The sequence below is a fragment of the Piliocolobus tephrosceles genome, chromosome 9, assembly GCF_002776525.5.
Source record: "Piliocolobus tephrosceles isolate RC106 chromosome 9, ASM277652v3, whole genome shotgun sequence".
NCBI classification, from domain to species: Eukaryota; Metazoa; Chordata; class Mammalia; order Primates; family Cercopithecidae; genus Piliocolobus; species Piliocolobus tephrosceles.
The window spans coordinates 106,869,289-106,891,271 of record NC_045442.1 but is presented as its reverse complement, the minus strand read 5'-3'; the positions used below and the strand labels follow the sequence as shown (position 1 = coordinate 106,891,271).

Genomic DNA, 21,983 nt, shown 5'->3' with positions numbered 1-21,983 from the left:
TAGAACAGTCTTGTCCATACATTGCCATTATATCTAGGGCAGGTGAATGAACATTTTCTGTGTCTGGGCTTCGGTGCACACGGCAAATAGTTGTATTCAGAAAGGGGGCTGAAAGAATCTTTATTTTTCTGTGTCGGTCATCTCTTTCTTGCTGTAAAATGAAATTGTTTAAAGCTTACATTGTGACATTAGTGTTGAAATTCTGTGGGGAAAAAGTGTCAATGATAGAACATAGCTAGTTACTTTAAACTCACTAAGGGAAAAGAGATGATAAGATTAGTAGCATCGGCCGGGCGCGGTGGCTCAAGCCTGTAATCCCAGCACTTTGGGAGGCCGAGACGGGTGGATCATGAGGTCAGGAGATCGAGACCATCCTGGCTAACACGGTGAAACCCCGTCTCTACTAAAAAATACAAAAAACTAGCCGGGCGAGGTGGCGGCGCCTGTAGTCCCAGCTACCTGGGAGGCTGAGGCAGGAGAATGGCGTGAACCCGGGAGGCGGAGCTTGCAGTGAGCTGAGATCCGGCCACAGCACTCCAGCCTGGGCGACAGAGCGAGACTCCGTCTCAAAAAAAAAAAAAAAAAGATTAGTAGCATCAGAGAGATCAGTGGTAGAATAAGGGACTAAGATATATTAATGTGAATGGCAACTCTGTGTGTGTGTGTGTGTTTTGCTTATTTATTTTCTTTGTCAGTTTAGTATAATTTTCTCCCACAAGGTCTGACTTTGAGTACCAGTGCAGGAAAAACCCAGTATGTATTTAATGCCATATCTTTACTCATTAGCAAAATAACAGTTAAAAACCAAAACAAAATAAATCTGTGTTGGTGACAGATTCTAGGAAGATCTCTCCTTAGTAAGAACACCCGCATCAAAGGCTGGGTTTGTTTTAAATTGTGAATTATACAATCTTAACCATCATGCTGCTTTAGTCTATCAGATTCTGGAGTCTCTAAATTCTACTTTTTATTATAAGGGTGACCTTGGAAATCACACTGAAGGCTTGAAAACATCCCTCCAGTGATGTCCCCTTACCTTCCCCCACATCCTAAGAGCGAGTCGCCTTAGGCTAGTCCCTGTCTTTTATAGTAGGATTCCCAAGTTGTCTGATCGTAAGGGTTCATTCTAGTTGTGGTTTTAAAACAAATTTTCCCACTCTATATTGGGATCATTGTGTCATTTTTCTTCTTGGGCTCTATTTAGAGCCGAGGATGAAATACATGATCCTGGTTCTTTTTAAAACTCCGTTTTGGAAAGTCAGTCATAGCTTGGCAAACCAACATAAGAATTCTGCCAAGACTTCCAACATCTAAGTCACCTGTGTTGATAGAGACATTCAACCTCAGATTACCAATTCTGTCATAACCGAATGTTTGTATTCAGTGCCACTGTGGACAACTCAGGTTGACGGTGACTCTTTTGATGACCCTTTTGGATGATGGCAAGATTATTTTGAAGTGGACGGGGCCGGGAAGACACACAGGATTAGCTCCAGATCCAGGATGCTGACTGTTCATGGCAAGCATCCATCCTCATTGGCTGAAGTCCCATTCTGGTTGGTTGGTGTCCGTGCCATACTGGATATTAGCTGTCAGATATTTCCACTATCACCGACATTTCCCACATGAATGCCCAATATAATGTATTAGAATTACTTTAAGTTAATTGTTATATTTCTTTCTAATCTCATCTACACATACCACTAGAAAATCTAATGAGATATTCTTTCTAATTAGATCTTTAAATGTTTCATTTTAAAGGTTATTTATATATCTTCTAACCAATTTTTGCATGTCACCAAGCATGTTTTTAAAATACCTATGTAAATACCTTTGCTGTTTTCAAAGACGTGTACTCAACTTTTAATGAATTTAAATAAATTGTACATTTTCTTTTTACTAATATTCTTTATCCTTCTGGACAGTTCTATACTCCCTAGAATATTTTATTTTATTTTATTTTATTTTACTTTATTTTATTTGAGACAGAGAGTCTTGCTGTGTTGGCCAGGTTGGAGTACTGCGGTGCATTCCTGGCTCACTCCAAACCCTGCCTCCCAGGCTCAAGCAATTCTTGTGCCTCAGTCTCCTGAGTAGCTGGATTACAGGCACATGCACCACGCCTGGCTAATTTTTGTATTTTTTATAGAGATGGGGTTTTGCCATGTTGCCCAAGCTGGTCTCCAACTCCTGGCCTCAAGTGATCTGCCCACCTCAGCCTCCCAAAATGTTGGGATTATAGGCACGAGCCACTACACCCAGCCCCTAAAATCTTAATGTCCCTTTTTACACTCCTGCCAAAAAGAGGAAAGTTTCTGCTGGTTAATTGAGGTCATAGTCCCCCAGATCAAGATGTATTCTGAAGGTGGCTAAGGAAGAAAAAGAGAACAGGGAATAGTGATTGACCTAGTTAGGACTGTTGTTCATACAAAGAGGGTTCTAGATATTATATTGATTGATTGATTGATTGATTGATTGATTGATTGAGACGGAGTCTCACTTTGTCACCCAGGCTGGAGTGCAATGGTGTTACCTTGGCTCACTGCAACCTCCGCCTCCTGGGTTCAAGCAATTCTCCTGCCTCAGCCTCCCGAGTAGCTAGGACTACAGGCGCACGCCACCATGCCCAGCTAATTTTTATATTTTTAGTAGAGAGGGGATTTTGCCATGTTAGCCAGGCTGGTCTTGAACTCCTGACCTCAAATGATCCACCTGCCTCGGCCTCCCAAAATGCTGGGATTACAGGCCTGAGCCACTGTGCCCAGACAGTTCTACATATTTTAAATATTTTTCTGGAATTAATAACAATAATGACAATAGTACCTACCACTTGTTGTATGTGATTTGCCTTGGACACCATGTATTGCTTTATAAACAGTGGCATGTTTGAGTCGATGTGATGAATTTATCTCGATGTTGGTTTTGGTTGGTTATTGCATTGTGTAATCTGATTATGTGGGGAATTTGCCCAGATATCCGCTGCTCACTGAGCCAGTCCCTCCTGTATTTTATGACCTGTGAAGCCCTGTGCTGCTTCCTGCCGAGCCATACTCTGCTTTTTATTGAGCTCTGAATTGTGAAGGCAGAGTGAGAGAGGTATTTATAGAGGATCCGTGTTGCTCTCCTGCAAAACCTGTGTCACGGGGTTGCCCAGCCTTCCTGGAATGAGCATCAGTCAGGTGTATTATCACACAATGACCTTGGGACTGTCCCTTCTGGTCTAAAGCACTGAGCACCTGAGTCATGAGGGTGTCCAGTGAGCAGGACCTCATGGGCTGGAGCATCAGGGCAGGGGCCATGCAGAGCAGACGCACCTGGAGCCTGACCACAAACCTAGGTATGGATCCACAAGAACTAGGACATGGGGAGAGAGACCCTGGACAGCATCAGCATATCACAAGTTAGGTTTAGAGGAGGGAGAACAGATTTAGCCTATCATAGTGGGAGCTCTGTGTGTGAGTCTTGGGAGGGGAATGGGGGGAAGTGGAAATAAAATTGTAATTGTGAGGGAGGAGTCTGCAAACTCCAGGGGGCCCAGAAATAGTCAGCCCCTACAGGAGCCAAGAGGTCAATTCTGCGGTGCCCAGGTCATGTGTTCAAAAAGGGCTTCATTTTGTTGCTACATATTCACGCCTTATTTGCACTTCTCATTGGTCACTTTCATTATGAAATCCACTTCTCTATGTACGTCTCGCAGGGCAGGGATTCTACACTGCTGGATCATTCCAGGAACAAGATTAGGAAGCCTTGGGAGTCCCACTGGTTGTTCCTGCATTAGCATCTACGAAGTTTAAGAAAGAAGGTGCCCTCTCCATGGCCCTTGGGAGTTTCCATGGAGCTTGGGGCTTGTTTAGAACTACATCCTAGAATAATGCCAGGCACTTACCAAGTGCTTGGTAAATACCCTTTACTACATGCAATGAGTTTTTATGATAAAGAAGCAGTTAGTTTGTATCCTGTGCATTAGGCTCTGTTTCATTTTCAACCTTCTCCTGGTGCCTCTACTATCCCTACTCTCATCTGCGTCACCCACATCATGGGGTCTCTTGGCTGCTAATCTTGGTTCTTGCCATTCGAGCCCCCACCTCTCCCCTCAGGTCCCTACCTCATCCACCTTCCATCCATTTATACCCTTCTTGTCTGTCACATCTCCTGGAAGTCAGGATAGGGACTGTGGGCTCCTGTGACCTCACCAATAGAACTTGAAGAATGGGTGGAGCTTGTCTCTCCTTCCCTCAGTCATTTGGAGAATCTCAGTGGGCATTTCCCCGTGGCACCTTGACCAAAGTAAAAATATATGAAATCATCATATCCTGAATTAGTTTGTATTTTTCATTCTACTCCCTTGCTAAACACAGTCACATAGTTGCAAATTGCAGTTGACCATTGAACAAGGTGGGAGTTAGGGATGCTAACCGCCCACACACAGTAAAACAATAAAATAAAAAATCTGTGTAGAGGCCAGGCACAGTGGCTCATGCCTATAATCCCAGCACTGTGGGAGGCCGAGGCAGGCAGATCACCTGAGGTCAGGTGTTCGAGACTGGCTGGGCCAACATGATGAAACCCAGTCTCTACCAAAAATATAAAAATTAGCTGGGCATGGTGGCCCACGCCTGTAATCCCAGCGATTTGAGAAGCTGAGGTAGGAGAATCACTTGAACCCAGGAGGCAGAGATTACAGTGAGTGAGCTGAGATCACGCCACTGCATTCCAGCCTGGGAGACAGAGCAAGACTCCATCTAAAAAAAAAAAAAAAAAATTTGCACAGAACTTTTACCTCCCCGCAAACTTAACTACTCACAGCCTACTGCTGACCCCTAACCCTAACCCTAACTCTAACCCTAACCCTAACCCTAACCCTAACCCTAACCCTAACTTACAGGTGACATGAATAGTCGATTAACACATAGTTTGTATGTTATATATTATATACTGTATTCACACAATAAAGTAAGCTGGATAAAAGCAAATGTTCTTAAGTAAACCATAAGGAAGAAAAAAAATTGTTTCCTGTTTATTAAGTGGAAGTGGATCATCATAAAAGTCTTCATCCTCATCAACTTCATGTTGAATAGGTGAGAAGGAGGAAGGGAAGGGCTTGGCCTTGCTCTCTCAGGAGTAGCAGCAGAAGAAGGATATCTGTGTATAAGTCGACCTGCACAGTTCAAAATTGTATTCTTCAAGGGTCCACTGCCATAGTACTCTTATTGCTTAATTATTTCCTTCCAGCCTCTCCGTGCTGATTTATCATAGGCTCAAGTGAAGAGTTGGTGAATGAATGAAACTTACCTTCCAGGTTTTCCTCCATGTATCTCCTTTCCCCCTGCTCATCTCCCTAGATTGTATCCACTTGGAAAGATGGGAAACATGGTTACTACTTCCCAGGGCTAAAGGTAGAAAAATGTGCTCAGGACAAGTTTTAGAAGAGGCAACATTAGCACTATTGATACACTAGACCTGCATTTATTAAGCAGCGTCTCTAAGAAGCTGTGACATTAAAATTTAAGCCATCACACTATTTTTTTCCTGAAACCCCACAAAATTGCACTCTCCATCAGGTGTATTCATTTCTTGTGGTTGCTGTAACAAGTTACCATAAATTTAGTGGCTCAAAACGCCATAATTTTCTAAAACACCATAGATGTATCATTTTACTTTTATGGAGATCAGTAGTCCCAAGTGGATTTTGCACATCAATATCAATGTGTCAGCAGGGTCACCCTCCCTCTGGAGGCTCCATAGCGGGATCCATTTCCTCACCTTTTCCAGCTTCTAGGAGCTGCCCACATTCCTTGGTTCATGGCCCCTTCTCATAGCACCTTCCAAACTCTTCTAACTCGACTTCTATCATCATAGATCTCCCCTGGAGCTAATTTCCCTGCCTCCCTCCTACACGTATAAAGACCCTTGTGATTGCCTTGAGTCCACCAGGATAAAGATCTCCCATCTCACCATCCTTAACTCCACCCCATCTGCAAAGCCTCTTTTGCCATGTAAGGAAACATATTTACAGATTCCAGGATGAGGGTGTGTACATCTTGCAGGGGAAGCCACACAGTTACACACTGAGACTTCTCTTGAAACATGAATATCAAAGTCAACTTTCTAATCCTTTGTTTTCTTTTCAGATGCAGAGAGAACTTGTTTATGCAAGAGGAGATGGCCCTGGGGCCTCTCGCCCCGGATCTACTGCTCATCCACCCCATGCAATTCCAAATTCCCCACCGTCTACTCCGGTGCCCCATTCCATGCCCCCCTCCCCATCCAGAATTCCTTATGGGGGCACCCGCTCCATGGTTGTTCCTGGCAATGCCACCATCCCCAGGGACAGAATCTCCAGCCTGCCAGTCTCCAGACCCATCTCTCCAAGCCCAAGCGCCATTTTAGAAAGAAGAGATGTCAAACCGGATGAAGACATGAGTGGCAAAAACATCGCAATGTACAGAAATGAGGGTTTCTATGCTGATCCTTACCTTTATCACGAGGGACGGATGAGCATAGCCTCGTCCCATGGTGGACACCCACTGGATGTCCCTGACCACATCATTGCATATCACCGCACCGCCATCCGGTCAGCGAGTGCTTATTGTAACCCTTCAATGCAAGCAGAAATGCATATGGAACAATCACTGTACAGACAGAAATCAAGGAAATATCCAGATAGCCATTTGCCTACACTGGGCTCCAAAACGCCCCCTGCCTCTCCTCACAGAGTCAGTGACCTGAGGATGATAGACATGCATGCTCACTATAATGCCCACGGGCCGCCTCACACCATGCAGCCAGACCGGGCCTCACCGAGCCGCCAGACCTTTAAAAAGGAGCCAGGCACCTTGGTGTATATAGAAAAGCCACGGAGCACTGCAGGATTATCCAGCCTTGTGGACCTTGGCCCTCCTCTAGTGGAGAAGCAAGTTTTTGCTTACAGCACGGCAACGATACCCAAAGACAGAGAGACCAGGTAAGGTGCAGTGAGGGTGACCGAGGGTGGTACCTGGGCCCATGTGTCACTATGGGCTGCTCTACAGGGGTCAAACCGACAGAATAAATGTCTGAGCACCCATCTCTGCAGCATGCCCTGTGGATGCTGTAGGGGTTACAGAGTGGTGTCAAAGCCACCGTTGTCTGCAAAGAGTTTCTAAACTGGCAGAGGTTACAGCCATTAAGCCATGTTCAAGAAGACGGGTGCACCAGCAATAGTAATCAGTCCCTTGTGCCTCTGGAGCATGGATCTAACAGCATTATCGTTTGTATACATCTGAATAATTTGGAAGAAAATTGTCATTAGCAGAAGCCAGATGAAAAGATCAAAAGGTCATAATAATTGATCTGCTACTGCTGAAAATAAGGAGTGGTTTTCAGTTTTAACTGTTGGAAATAGCAGTTTGTGTTTTTCCTTGTGGGATACAATTTTGTTTTCTCATCTGGTTGTGGGAAGTGGAAAGAATGTGTCTGTTTTCTAAGAGGATAAAAATCTGAATTTGCATGAAAATGGAATGGCTTGGATTTGATACTTATCTAGGAGTGGTGCTGAAATCAGCAAAATTTTCCTAGTGAAAGACTCTCTGGGGATTTGAATTTCTTTTTAAATAGATATATTTTATAATTTACCAGTTCAGATGCTTCCTACTCTATCTTGAAAACCTTCCAAAGTTCATATAGTAATAGAAAAGCTAATTTTGATAAAGGAAATTTCTCTAGCCTGAATTGGTTGAAAGAAGTCAACAAAATAATCATAAAAATCTAGCCAAAGAAATTGAGTCCAAAAGACGTGTAAGCATGCTGCTACCTATTGTTATATATGAGTTAAGGGGTATGAAAAATAAGATGTCCAGGCCGGGTGCGGTTGGTCACGCCTGTAATCCCCGCATTTTGGGAGGCCAAGGCGGGTGGATCACCTGAAGTCAGGAGTTCTAGACCAGCCTGGCCAACATGGTGAAACCCCGTCTCTACTAAAAATACAAAAATTAGCCAGGCATGGTGGCAGGCACTTGTAATCCCAGCTACTCGGGAGGCTGAGGCAGGAGAATCACTTGAACCTGGGAGGCGGAGGTTGCAGTGAGCTGAGATCACGCCATTGCATTCCAGCCTGGGCGACAAGAGCAAGACTTCGTCTCAAAAAGAAAAAAGACAAATAAGATGTCCAGATACTCAGTTATTCAATACCTTATTAGAACCACTGCTTCTCACTAAACAATGTTAATATCACTTACTGTTACATACTGTATAAAAAGAAGGCCAAAATTGTGAATGGAATGTGACCTGTCTACCTTACTATTTTCACACACAAGTCAGAAAGTCCTGAAGTCCTCTTTAGCACAGTTTTATTATGAAAGGGCAATCCCTTCTTATTTGTTCAGGTACTGGGAATATCATAACAGAAAGATTTCAGGAGATGGAAAGAGAATGAACATGAAAGTTTTGGGATCATTAATGAAACAGAAAGTTCTACCTCTCTCATGTAGTTAGAATAACAACAACAGTGACTGGCTTGATGATGCAGGACTAAGAAAATATAAGAATTAGAAAATAGTATTCATTCTCTCCTTTCGGAAGTTTTCATGAAGTGAAATTCTAGGCATCAAAGAAAGGGACTCTTCCTATCACTACAGACAGCTAAAGGGTATAGGATAAACCTTCGCAGTGGTTCACTGGAGCAAACCATTGTGACATCTGGAGAGGAATCTACCGAGATGTGCCATAAGTCTTGGAAGCCTGTGCTGCATACTTCACAGAAAAGATAACACACCTGTCCCCTTTGGTGGGCTGTGAGGTGCTGGTTGGAAAATGGTATGTCATTGAGGGGATGGAACTTACAGGAGCAAGAATTTAGTCCAGGAAACAATAAAAACAATCTGTCTCCTGCATATAATGTTGAGAGCCAGAATCCATCCTCTCCATCATCCCCCTGCCTCCCACACTGACCTGTCCTAGATGGAAGAGCATCAGGAGTTGATTTTGCCATGATCATATTGAACTGTTTCCACCCTGGTTCTTGGATGATAAAAACCTGAATTTGCATGAAGATAGATTAGTTTAGATGTAATATTCTTTTGGGAGTAGTGCTGAAATAACAAAATTTTGGGCCAACCAAAGATGGTGTGTGCCTTCTTTCTAGAACCTAGCTCAATGTCACCCATGTAATTACCACACATACACAACTTAATGTACATCCTTGAGCCTCACTTTTCAAGAGATTTAGTTATGGAGAGAAAAAAACAAACCCTCTGCTGACCTGTGGAGTCATCTCTGTATGGGATCAAAATCTTGAAGGATTTTAGCTTTTGGTACTATGGGTATTCTTTTAGGGCCTCCACTCCCTTTTTTAAAAAAGATCTGCCAACCTCAGAGACTTCCATTTTGTAAAATTTCAGAAAATTCTATGGACTTGAGTTTTACACGTTAGAGAACCTTTTTAGAAATTCCAAATTATTCTCTTTCCAGTTTAACAAATATAAGAAAAACTGACTAAACAGATGAATATTCACCTAAAATACACTGTCATTATCACCACTGTGTTCTGACGTATGATTGTAATTATGAATGTAACGTTACATGTTCACATTTTTCGTTCCCCATAATGTGAAATAGCAGGGGAAGAATTTTATCTCATACATCTTGCCAAGGTGACTCCCCACCTGTAATCAGCTTATCTCCAGAGGGTGGAATTGGAGTGCTTGGTTATATGTGGGCTGGTTAGATTCTCTTTTCCTAGAGACCTGCACATAGACACACAGACACGCAGAGACACACACATACCACATGGACACACAAAGACACAGACACATGACACACACAAAACAGACACACATACACATACCCCCACACAGACACATACACACACACTCTCTCTCTCTCTGTCTACATCTAGAGTCACTATTGCTGAAAGACCTAAACACTCCCCGCTAACTCCACTCAGACACATGTCAAAGGTGAAGAATAATTCTCTGGTCAAAAGAACTTAAGTCTGGAACTTTTGTCCTCAGCACTCCTATGTGCTTCCCCCATTTTTTCTTACATGGGACAAAGTGACAAGGGTGGAGCTCATGCCATACTTCCTCCTCCAAGGGCAGCTCAGAATCTGGCCCTGAACTCTTTTAGATATCTTGGTAACTAGGCTGACATGTAGCATTCCTGGGGGATGTGTAGGAAGGAGGTGAACGGCACCTATCATTTGTTGAGAGCCTTTTATGAGCCAAGCACTATGCGAAGTGGTTTCTGTACATTATGTGATATAATCATCATGACAACCCAGTGAGGTATGTACTGTCGTCATCTGCATTTTACAGATGCAGAAACTGAGGCTCAGAGAGGGTAAGTAACTTGCCCGAGGCTGCAAAGCCAGTAAGTGGCATAAAATGTCCAGGACTATTAAAGAATTCTACATATTCCATACTGTTTACCACTGTGCACTATTCTGCCTTGCAAATGTGAACTGTAAGGCCCACCTTCACACAACAGAGAAGTTAATTCAGGAGTGAATTCTAAACATTTTAACCAGAATTCTTCAAAAATTGTTTCAGGACTACATGCTAAGTAACTGCTCCTAAAGGATATTTACAATCATAAACACAGAATTTGCATAATTATGCTGCTAAATATATACATGTCCCATTTTAAATATAACTGCCCTAGCTAGTATATTAGCACAATTATGCAGAAATAGGAGAAGAAAGAGGACAACGTTCTTGGTATACTTAATTTTTTCAATGCATCTGAGTACTATGTCAAAGAAAAATGTTAAAAACAGGAACATCAGAAACAATTACTGAAGCACAAAATTATAGCCCATTGTCTCATCTATGCCATGATGTTATTTAGAAATACTTCATCTGTGTAAGTATTGTTAAAGAGTTTTCAACCCCTTAAAGCTTAACTTCATGAGCACAGGGTCCTATAAAGAACCAATCCAATTTCTGTTGCAATTTCATAATATTAAAAAGCAAATACATCTGAGAGTGGTTTTCATACGAGACTCTCAAGTAACATTTTACATCAAAGATGTGAAGCTGCAAAAACACAGGAGGGAGGCTGAGAAATTGGTGGCTGTGCTTTCTGTTGGCACCGCTGGGTTCCTATGCTGTTCTGAAGAACACTTCAATATAATAGTCCAAATAACTGCGGGACGTTAGAAATCAGAGGGAAAAATTCTTCCTTCCACATTCATACTTTGAAGACATCCAGTGGTAGCTTTTTGAAGGAACATGATTTGGTAACAGCTCTGTTGACTTGAAACTAGCTCGCTCAAGACTAAGTAATTGAGTCTTGAGTCTTATATTTACTCACATACCTTGTGCTAATGAATTTGGCATCTCTTTCTTTCTAAAGATGCTTCAGTGAGCATCTAGTAATAATAAATTGCATCTAGAATATCTGGAGAACACAGTGTCTATGGAATAACATTCACGTGATGGTAGGGTTCTCCTCCCAGGAATACCAGGGACTTTGGGGTATAGTGACAGATCATAGCTGCTTTGACTTTCAGAACAGCCATTCTAGTGTCTGAGCTTCTATAAAAGAAAACAATCTTAAGTGATGAAGTGATTTTACCCAAGTGACTTCCTTTCAGCTAGGACTCCAAGTAGAGAATAGTCCTAGTGACTAGGAGAGACTGCCCAAGGAGACCATGTGTGACAAATGGCTTAGTGCCTGAGGCTCTGTCTTCTCTAGGTTGTAAAATTACTTCATTAAACAGCATCATTATTTCTATTCATGGCACATAAAACAGCCCTTAAGAATTGTAAAATTCTAGGGCATTTATGTTTTGCTATTTTCTATTTGTAGTTTGGATCATATACTGTAATGTAAAATACCTTTAGTGAAATAACACTCAAAATCCAAGAGTGCTCATTGCAAAGTGACTACCTTGCCTTTGAAATGTATAACGGATTCCTCCAAATTGATTTTTCAGGACACAGTAAACTTGAACTGAGATTGTATTTTTACACTATTCTATACCTAGAGCAGCTACATTCAACAAATTAGTATAGAGTTACACTAGGAAGAAAAATTTTGCCCATTCTGAGCACCTATAGCTATAGAAAAGCAAGCAACTTGAGTTTCTGTTATGATTTTTGAGGCATACTAGACTTAGCAGAACCTTCTATGTACAGGAGGAAGCCCACATGGCAACTGGCAGCTTGTGTCTGCTTTTAATCATTTCACATCACTTTCTTGTTTTATGAGAATTCAGTGTTACTGTGTTGGTAACTTTTAGGGGTGAGATGGATCCTTGGTTAAACAGTTAATCAAATGCAAGTCTAAATTTGGATTTATGTCGTTGAAAAATATTCACTGTGACTGGAAGACCTTTGAATATTTCCTAAACCATGCTTTATCCTCCTAGAGGACAGTCAGATTGAATGATGGGAAAAGAAGGATTAATTATTTTCCTTTCTTGCTGGTGTAGTAAAAAGTGAGTCACATCAGAGACATCCTAAGTAGTTAGACTTAGCATCTTGGTAAAGCAGAGTTTCTTAACCTCTGCAATGTTGACAGTTAGGTCCTGATAATTTGCTATAGGGGGCTATCCTGTGCATTATAGGATGTTGTCTTAGTCCATTCTGTGTTGCTATAAAAATATCTGAGGCTGGATACTTTGTAAAGAGAAGATGCTTATTTAGCTCATGGTTCTAGAGGCCGAGAAGTTCTAGGACATGGCCCTAGCTTCTGGCAAGGCCTTTTGTGCTGCATCATAGCATGGCAGAGGAGGTCAAGGGAGAAGTGGACTCAGGCAAAGAGGGAGAAACCTGAGGGGGATCTGGTTTCATAACAACTCACTCTCAGGGGAACAAATTCATTACTGAGAGAATGAATCCAATCTCTCAAGAGTGAGAGCGAGAAATCACTCACTACCTTGAGAACAGCAAGAGGCCCTTCAGGAGGGATCCGCCCCTATAACCCAAACACCTTCCAGTAGGCCCAACCTCCCAGCACTGCCACACACGGGATCACATTTCAACATGAGTTTTAGTGGGGACAAACCATATCCAAACCAAACCCTAGCAGATGTTTAGCAGCATCTCTGGCCTCTACCCACTGGAAGCCAGTAGCAAATACCAACCACCAATCCTGCCCTAGCCAGGATAATCAAAGACATCTCTAGATATTGTAATGCCCTGCCCAGGGGGTGCAAAATGCCCCCAGCTCAGAAACATTGCTCTAAAGGAAATTTGAACTTTTTCTACTTTTAATAAAGTAGAAATAAAGAGAAATGAAAGAATACCCCATGTTCGAGCAATGTAAATGGTGACATTCATAAGGCAAGGACCAGGACAGTTATTACCTCCATTCTGCCCTCTTCCTCTTGATAAAGCAACTCATTATTGATAGAACTTGCTATGACTACCTTCAGGTCAATCAATACGTTCATCAGCCAAACTTGTAATGGACTTCCAAGTCAGAGTACCTGGGTTCAAATCCCAGTTCTAACACTTGCTAGCATCTGGGACCTTTGGCAGAATACCACATCTTGCACTGCCTCCATTTGCTCCTCTGCGACATAGAGATTATAACAGTGTCTACCCCATAGGATGCAGCAACTCATTACAGTTCAGTGTGTTATGCCATCCTGGGATATACTTAGTGGTCAAGAGTTTCTAGTCTGAGCAAAGCACTCTACTAAGTGCTACTAAACAGGAATGTAAATACACAGAGTTGGCTAGGATGAGGAACTGCCTGAAGCAGCGGGGAGAGACATTTTTTAATATAATATCAGAAAACACATAAAGGGAGCAAGGGTAGGAGAATTAAACTAAATGTGAACACAGAATCAAATGTGCTGGGCTTACAGCTCCAAATTAGAATGTTTAGAGTATCAGAGCTGCTTTTAAGTTCATTTCAGGAAAGCAGTCAGGGTTACATAACTGCTTAGGTCCAGGGGCAAAAAGAAAGCTAGGTTCAGGGCATCCTTTTAAAACTGCATCTGAGCTATAAGACTGAAGGTAAAGACAGCTAAACCAGGTATGCATGAAATCATTAGGTTATCTGTTTTGATGCCTAATAGTGCCTGACTGATTCAGCTCTTGTCGGAATTGCTTTTTCATGTAGCTGTAATTGTGAATCAATAAATGTTTATTGAGCTGCTCTTATGTGCTTAGCTGTGGACTGGATGATTTGCTGCATACAAAGAAACGGAGATATGGTTCCTGTACACCAGGAACATAAACCATGAAGATAGTCATAAAATATTAAAAGCTTAATATAAACATATAAGCTTTGTCACAGTTAAGTACAGGAAGCTTCTGAGTTATAAATGCCTACTGAATACCTGTTTTTGAGAAACAACCACGATCATAGAATTTCACACCTGATATTTCTTTTGGCTTTGGTGATGCCCAGGGATGCTCTTCTTGTCACATCCAGAGTGACAATGTCTCCTTGTGAGTCAGGGGGGAGAGAAGGGGACATGCCAAGTCACATGCCACCCCCAGAGGCTTGAACTCCAGAGAAAGATCTCTTCCCAGCTTCCCAAAGTCCAGCTTGGAAGTCAGGACACGTTTTCCTTGAAAACAATGAGGAACAACGACAGGGCTAATAATACATTGTAGGTTAAAGAGGCTTCCGTGGGCCAGCTGGAAATCCAACCACCATTTATTCCAAGTTCTAAACAATGAAAGTACAAGTACACTTTTCAATGACAAGCCTGCCATAATTTGGGGTCTGCTTGTACGTAATTAATTCCAAAGAAGTGATACAGACAGTAATTGCTATGAATTCAGAAAAGGGAACAATTTCCCAAAGTTATGTGGGTCTGAGAGCCTTCATGAGAACATTGAGCTGGTCTAGAATTTAAGGCATGTACGTAACGAAAGGAAAAGATGTCATTTGGGCAAGACCAACTAGTCTCTATCCAAAATCTGCTATACTTTTACCATCAAGGTACCTATAAAAATGACATCTCGATATGATGTTTTGCCAGTCTCAGAAATCAAGGCTGACCAACTGTTGTTATTTCATTCACAGGAATGGACTTGCATGGTTAAGTCATATTTGCTAGTTATTCGTTAGACTCCTGAGTTCAGGCAACAGATATTTGATAAACATACCAGACCAACTAACAAATTTATGAAAGTAGCTCTATTCTTATACCAGGGATACTCTGTCAAAAATACCAATGGAATGGCAGCCACGAGGTCTGTGTGCTACTTTAAACAAACCAATCTCTCAAAAGGAAAAGGCATCGTCTGTCACTAATTAGATCAAATTAAAACGTGCCTCTGTATCTCCTTTGAATATTCACGAGGTGCTGTCAACCAGAAGTCCTAAGTCTGAAACCAGAAACTTAAGCCAGAAAAAACTAAATACTGTGAGGTTCAGGTAACTCCTTCCTTTGCCAACTAGAACGTCTTCAAAGAGAAGAGGAATAGCTTAGGTGCAGAGTCAGCCTCCTGAAGAGATGGCAAAATCAACTTACTGCAGAATCATGGGGTTCCCACCCAACCTAAAGATGGATCATCAGAAGAGCCCAGGAGCTGGTAATCCTAGACTCTGTGATGCACAGAACACACAGTCTAGCCTCTCTTGTGATTTACTTGTCCTTCTGTCTGGCAGAAACCATGGAGATTACACTTGTCCTTATTTGAATTCTGGACTTCATTTTTCATGAATGAAGTGATTCAAAAAATATATCTGGGTCTAAGCATGAATTCTAACTTTCAAAAATCGCAGATCTTAAAATGTGTGTATTGAACTGGGTGCAGTAGCTCATGTCTGTAATTCCAGCATGTTAGGAGGCTGAGGCAGGAGGGACACTTAAGCCCAGGAGTTCGAGACCAGCCTGGGCAACATAGTGAGATCCCATCTCTACAAAAAATTTTTTTTAAAAATTAGGTGTGGTGACACATGCCTGTAGTCCCAGGTGCTCGGGAGGCTGAGGTGGAAGGATCACTTGAGCCCAGGAGTTGGAGGCTGTGGTGAGCTGTCATTGCATGACTGCACTCCAGCCTGGGCGACAGAGCAAGATCCTGTCTCAAAAAAAAAAAAGAAAAGTCTCTATTGTGACAGAGCGAGATCCTGTCTCCAAAAAAATAAAATAAAATAAAATAAGTCCATATATACTCATACAGGGCCAACTTCTATCACCAGTAAATACTTCCTCTGTCTCCTTGTCCATCCTCAAAGTTAAAGAGACCTTAGAGAATACCGTGTCCTAATACCTGACTTTACAGCAGGAGAAACAGCAAGGAGACTTCCTAAAGGTCCAAGGACGGGAGCTACTCTAGCTAAATGACATTTCGCTATCATGCTGCCTTGAGGGTGGCTCCAGCCATTGCTCTCGACCTCGCAGCCACCTGCTGGGCCAAGCCACCTCCATCTGTCATCTGACTTGCTGCAGTGGTCTCCCAAAAGGTCTCCTCACTCGGTCCCTGCCCACCTGCCGCCTGTTCTCAGTGGAGGGGCCAGAGTGACCCTGTTAAAACAGGAACCCTTTCATGTCCAACCTCAGCTCTGAACTCGCCATGGCTCCCCTCACATTTTGTCTTTGCAAGCACAAATAACTAAGAAGACAAAACAAAAGGGAAATGCACTAGAGAGACCAAATGTAGCAATTTTTTTTCTTTTCCCTAAGAGTCATTATTTTGTTTCTTTTGAGTCCACCCTAAGATTTACAGCTCTAAAGCAGGCGGGAGTGGGGAGTTCATTTCCACAGTCACCATGAGGTCCACTCAAGAGACCATCTCTCCTGACACTGTCTCTCATTTGAAGGTAAATTAGCTGACCGTGTTCAGGTGGCCCATAACATGAAGCAACTGCTACTCCTACCTGTTTGTACCTGTGCAAAAAATGAGATGTCACTTCCAGGACATGAATGTTCCAGATTAGCCTCAGGGAAGAGAAAGAAAATGCAAAATAGGTGATTTCATAAAGCAGGGTGTAGGCTCGCCCTGGGGAGCGGCGGCTCTAGTCACCCAGCAGAGAGCCAGCAGGAAGTGAAGTGCCTCACCCCAGACGTGAGTCACTAAGGGAGGCAGCTCAGTGCCACAGAGAGCGCTGGATCCGAGAGCCTGCAGGCTAATTGCTCTGTTTCCCTAAGAAAATCCCTGCCTGGCTGAGCCTCAGTGTCTTTTGTACCAATAAGGGGATGATAATCTACTCAAGAGTTCTGTGCAATTATTTTTATTTTATGCATGTGTGTGTATATATATATATATGTGTGTGTGTATATATTTATATTTTTATTATTTTTTATTTATATTTTATTTTATATAATATATTATATCATATTATATATATATATATTTTTTTCTTTTTGTTTTGAGACAGTCTCGCTCTGTTGCTCAGGCTGGAGTATAGTGGTGTGGTCTTGGCTTACTGCAACCTTTGCCTCCCAGGTTCAAGCAATTCTCCTACCTCAGCCTCCTAAGTAGCTGGGATTACAGAAGCCTGCCACCACACCCAGCTAATTTTTTTTTTTTGAGACGGAGTTTTGTCTTGTTGCCCAGGCTGGAGTGCAATGGCATGATCTGGGCTCACAGCAGCCTCCGCCTCCTGGGTTCAAGCCATTCTCCTGCCTCAGCCTCTGGAGTAGCTGGAATTACAGGCACCTGCCACCGCGCCCGGCTAATTTTGTATTTTTAGTAGAGATGGGGTTTCTCCAAATTGGTCAGGCTGGTCTTGAACTCCGGACCTCAAATGATCCACCCGCCTCGGCCTCCCAAAGTGCTGGGATTATAGGCGTGAGCCACGGCGCCTGGCCATTTTTTTGTATTTTTAGTAGAGATAAGTTTTCACCATGTTGGCCAGGCTAGTTTCAAACTCCTGACTTCAAGTGATTCGCCCACCTTGGCCTCCCAAAGTACTGGGGTTACAGGTGTGATCCACCATGCACGGCCTATTTTTATTTTTTAATGTATTATTATTTTAGAGATGGGGTTGTGCTCTGTTTCCCAGGCTGGAGCACGGTGGCACAATCATAGCTCACTGCAGCCTGGAAGTCCTGGGCTTAAGCAAGCCTCCAATATCAGCCTCCCAAAATTTGGAGATTATAAGTGTGAGCCACTATGCCTGGCAGAGAGCCGAGTTCTGTGCAATTTAAATGAAAATAGCTATTAGATCACTTTGTGTACTGGAAAGTTTTCTATGAATAAACGTTTCATTGACATAAAACCGTGAAGCCATATAGTTGTGCCAGCCCTTCAGATCTGAGGGGGATTTTGTCCTTATCCCTGACTTGGGACTCTTTCCTGGTCCCAACCAGAACAGCCTACACAGAAAGTGAATTGTGAAATAGATTAGAGGCTGCCTGGAGCCTTCCTCAAGTGCGTTTGCTGTGCTGGGCAGAGCACTGCTGGAACCTCGGAAACCAATTGTGCATGCGGGGAACACCAGGCCTGGTAGAGACTGAGCTTGGCCCTCCTGGTTGGACCTGCCTGCCTTTTATTTTTTTTTTTTTTTAATTGCTTCAGTCAAGATCACAGACCCAGAATGGGAAGACCTATGGGATTTATGTAAATCCCTTCCAACTGGAAACTTATGTAATTCCAGGATTCTAAGTGAGGCTGGATTTCTGTGGGTAGTGGGTGTGAAAGAATGGGTACCCCTGTTTAACAAGGGGTTGGGGCCTTCTGTGATGGTTTCCTCTACAGAGTAAGGGTTCATTCAGCCTTTTCCATGGCCTGCCAAAAACTCAACTCCATATTCTCTCACTTCCTGTAATTGACCATATCCAGGACTTTCTGACCTTAGAGAATTCACCTTTGCTCTTTCTTCTGCCTGGTGCATTGTTCCACCAGATGTCTGACTGACTGGCTCCTCTCCAAACTCAAGGCTTTGGCAAATGCCACCAACTCAGGGAGGCCTTTCCTGGCCATAACACTTGAAGTTGCAACACTCCCCCACAGTCTCCCGTGTCCCAAATGTAAGTTCCATGAGGGCAAGCCCTGTGCTTTTACCACCATACCCCCAGCATCTTGAACTGTGCCTGATTCAAGAAATATTTGTTGAATGAATGAATTTAAAGGGATATCATGAAGGCTTATACATCTTCAGTGGTTTATAGATTATCATGTGCTTCCCTGCACGTTTTTCTCATTTGCCCTCATTTCAGTGACTCTAGGGTGACAGCCTTTGGGACAGGTAAGGCAGTTGTTTTCCCAGTTTGATGGTTAAGGAAGCGGAGACGCAGAGATGTTAAGTGAATTCTGAGTGGAGATTTGTATCTCCCCATGGATATCTGTTAATGAACTTGAATGCAGCATGCCCAAAAATAAAGTCCTATCTTCCCCATATCAGGTAACAACAGCTTCATTCATCCAGTCCCTCAGGCCAAAAGCCTTGGTGTCGTCTTGACTGCTGTCTCCCCAACCCTGCGTTTGGACACCCAGACCCAGAGAACAGTGAGAGCTGTACTTGGAGGTTTCCTGGCTCCAGCCATTGCTTTCGACCTCACAGCTACCCATTGGGCCAAGCCACCTCCATCTCTCACTTGACTTGCTACAGTGGTCTCCCAAGAGGTCTCCCCACTTGGTCCCTGCCCACCTTCAGCCTGTTCTCAGTGGAGGGGCCAGAGTGACCCTGTTAAAACGTGAGCCCTGTCATGTCCAACCTCAGCTCAGACTTCCCCATGGTTCCCATCACACTCGGCGTCAAAGCGAGAGTCCCTAAGATGACATACAAGTAGGGAGAATGCCCTTCTCAGCTGGACTGGGACAGCTCCGGGGCATCCCTGTTGTCCTTGTACAATATTTGCAATGACCAATGGCTCCCCTGTCCTCTTTCTGAAGTGTCCTGGTGTGGAGAATAAATGATGTGATTCCCCTTCCCACAAACCCTGGCCAGGTCAACCCTCTGCCCCTCTGACATCATTTCAATCACCCTCCCCTTCCTTCCCTCACTACAGTCACACTGGCCTTCCCAGCTCTCGTCAGACCTGCCAGGCATGCTCCTGCCTTGGACGGAGCGTATATGTGTGAGTGCACCTGCTCTTCCCACAGCCTGGAATGTTCCTCCTCCAGACAGCACACATGGCCTGCTCTCTCACTTCCTTCAGGTGTTTATTCAAAAGTGACTTTCTCAGTGAAGCCCTGTTTGCTCACCCTGTGTAAAATTTCAGCTCTTCTTCCTATCTCTCTTCCCAGAATTTTTTTTCTCCTTCATGTTCATTGGTGTCTAAGGTTTAGCATTTATTTTGCTAATGGTCAGTAGAATGTAACCTCCGCGTAAGCAAGGAGTTTTGTCTGTTTTGTTCATGTCTATGTCCTTAGTGCCTGGAGCATTCCCTAGTATGCAGTAGGTGCTCAATAAATGTCGGTTGGATTAATGGATGAAAGAAAGGTTACACCACTGTGAGGATGGAATCAGAGCACAAATCCGGGTTAATTCCTGGTCCACTGTTTTTGCTTCCACTAAACTGTATTTGGTCTACAGCTTCTGCGCTTGCCCTGGAACCCTGCTCAGAACACTGCTCCCTTCCCCTTCTTCTCCCTCTGGATAAATACTACTATTCTTTTCAGCATCATTCACATCTCACCTCTTATAAGAACTTGTTCTTCCCCAGCCTATTGCTCCATCTCCATCATCCAGGAGCACCTTATTGATAGCACTGAGCACAGAGAAAGCCCACAGAATCCTGACTGGGCCGTAGCCACCATGCCCACCCAAGCCAAGTCATCCAAAGCCTAGGATCAGGAAGAAAGGCATCAGCATCACTGACCCTCAGCGTCCATCATGGTGCTCACACGCAAAGCGATGGTGGAAGTGAACTGAAATTGACCTGATAATTAATTGTCTCCCAAGGCCTTGAAGAAAATAAACAGCATCCCTAGGAGTATGTAAAGAACTATTTATTAGCGAGAATACCATCATCTCCACAGCATTCCCTGTCCACATCTCATTGCCAGTTTTCATTCTCTCAACACCTCAGTGAATTTATGAAGAAAGCTTACAAATAGCTTTTTCCTCCAGATCCTTATAAATAGAGCTTCATTTTTGCCTGTTTTTTACAGGTGTCCTTAAATGTGTCTATCTTCATGCATTGTAAGTTCAATGCAGAACATTTTAGATGAGCCCCTTTGGCTAATAAGAAGGTGTCCCCTAACTCTGTCTCCTTGAAGATTACCAGAAGGAGAGGACATAGGAAGAAATAGAAGGGGCACAGGGGGCCTTTTCTTCTCATTTATTACCTGCTCTGTCATTCAGAAAGCAATGTCAGTATAGCATGGGAACAGTAAGGCTGAAAAATAGCCCAGATGCAATGGAGTTCAGTTGGGATAATGTTGAAAGTATTCAGGGTCCAGCCTGGGTAAGAGCCAGGAGAAATGACCAGAGACTGTTCAGACAGTATGGAAGGTGGAGAAAGTAAGGTCAGGCTACAGATAAAGAAATAGTTTGCATGAATAAGAGAAATGAAGACAACAAAACATCGCCATACTTAGAAGGGGTTTTGCAGTTTCACATCTAGACAGTAACACCATTCTCAGTTAGAATTCAAGGTCGGAGGATGGCTGTAAAGCTTTTGAGGCTCTATAGTGCCACATTTCCGTAGGGGTTGTGAGTATGGATGTTGAATCTACAAAGAATGGCAGCTGGGGTGTGGTGGATGGGAGCACAGTTCCATGCTGATCACCCAGGGATGGGAGGGATTTCCTGGATAACGGTAGGGAACTTAGGGATGAGATAGTCAAGAATTCCAAAGCAGGGGAGATGCTGAGACATCAGATGAAACAAAAGATTGAAGTGCTTTTTAGGGGAGATAGAACATACCCAGTCTTCTTGCTCATGCCATGAGCACAGGGCCTGGGGAGAAGAAATGGCAGCCTTGACTGCCAACTATACCAATGTCTCCCAAATAGATCTAAATGTGTCAATAAGAAGTTAAATGTATTGGGAGTTTGGGGAACAATGTCTTTAGTTACACAGCTTTTTCCAGCAATAGGTTAACTTCAGGCAGAAATAGAAAGTTCATTGCTTAGAGTCACATTTGAAGCTTTACCACAAATTTGACAATTTGAATTCTTTTGTTTTGTTGAACTCATCTGAAA

The 21,983-nt window shown here is 43.2% G+C and overlaps 1 protein-coding gene across 7 annotated transcripts in view; it reads left to right on the top strand.

The window, feature by feature from the left end:
* The window catches only part of KIAA1217 (KIAA1217 ortholog), an 846,584-nt gene that overhangs the window by 766,779 nt on the left and 57,822 nt on the right, over window positions 1-21,983 (top strand). For all 7 annotated transcript variants that reach the window (XM_023223197.2, XM_023223195.1, XM_023223196.1 and 4 more), the window contains one exon: window positions 6,132-6,964. In XM_023223197.2, the coding sequence (XP_023078965.1) occupies window positions 6,132-6,964 (833 nt within the window). The remainder of the gene's footprint in view (window positions 1-6,131; window positions 6,965-21,983) is intronic.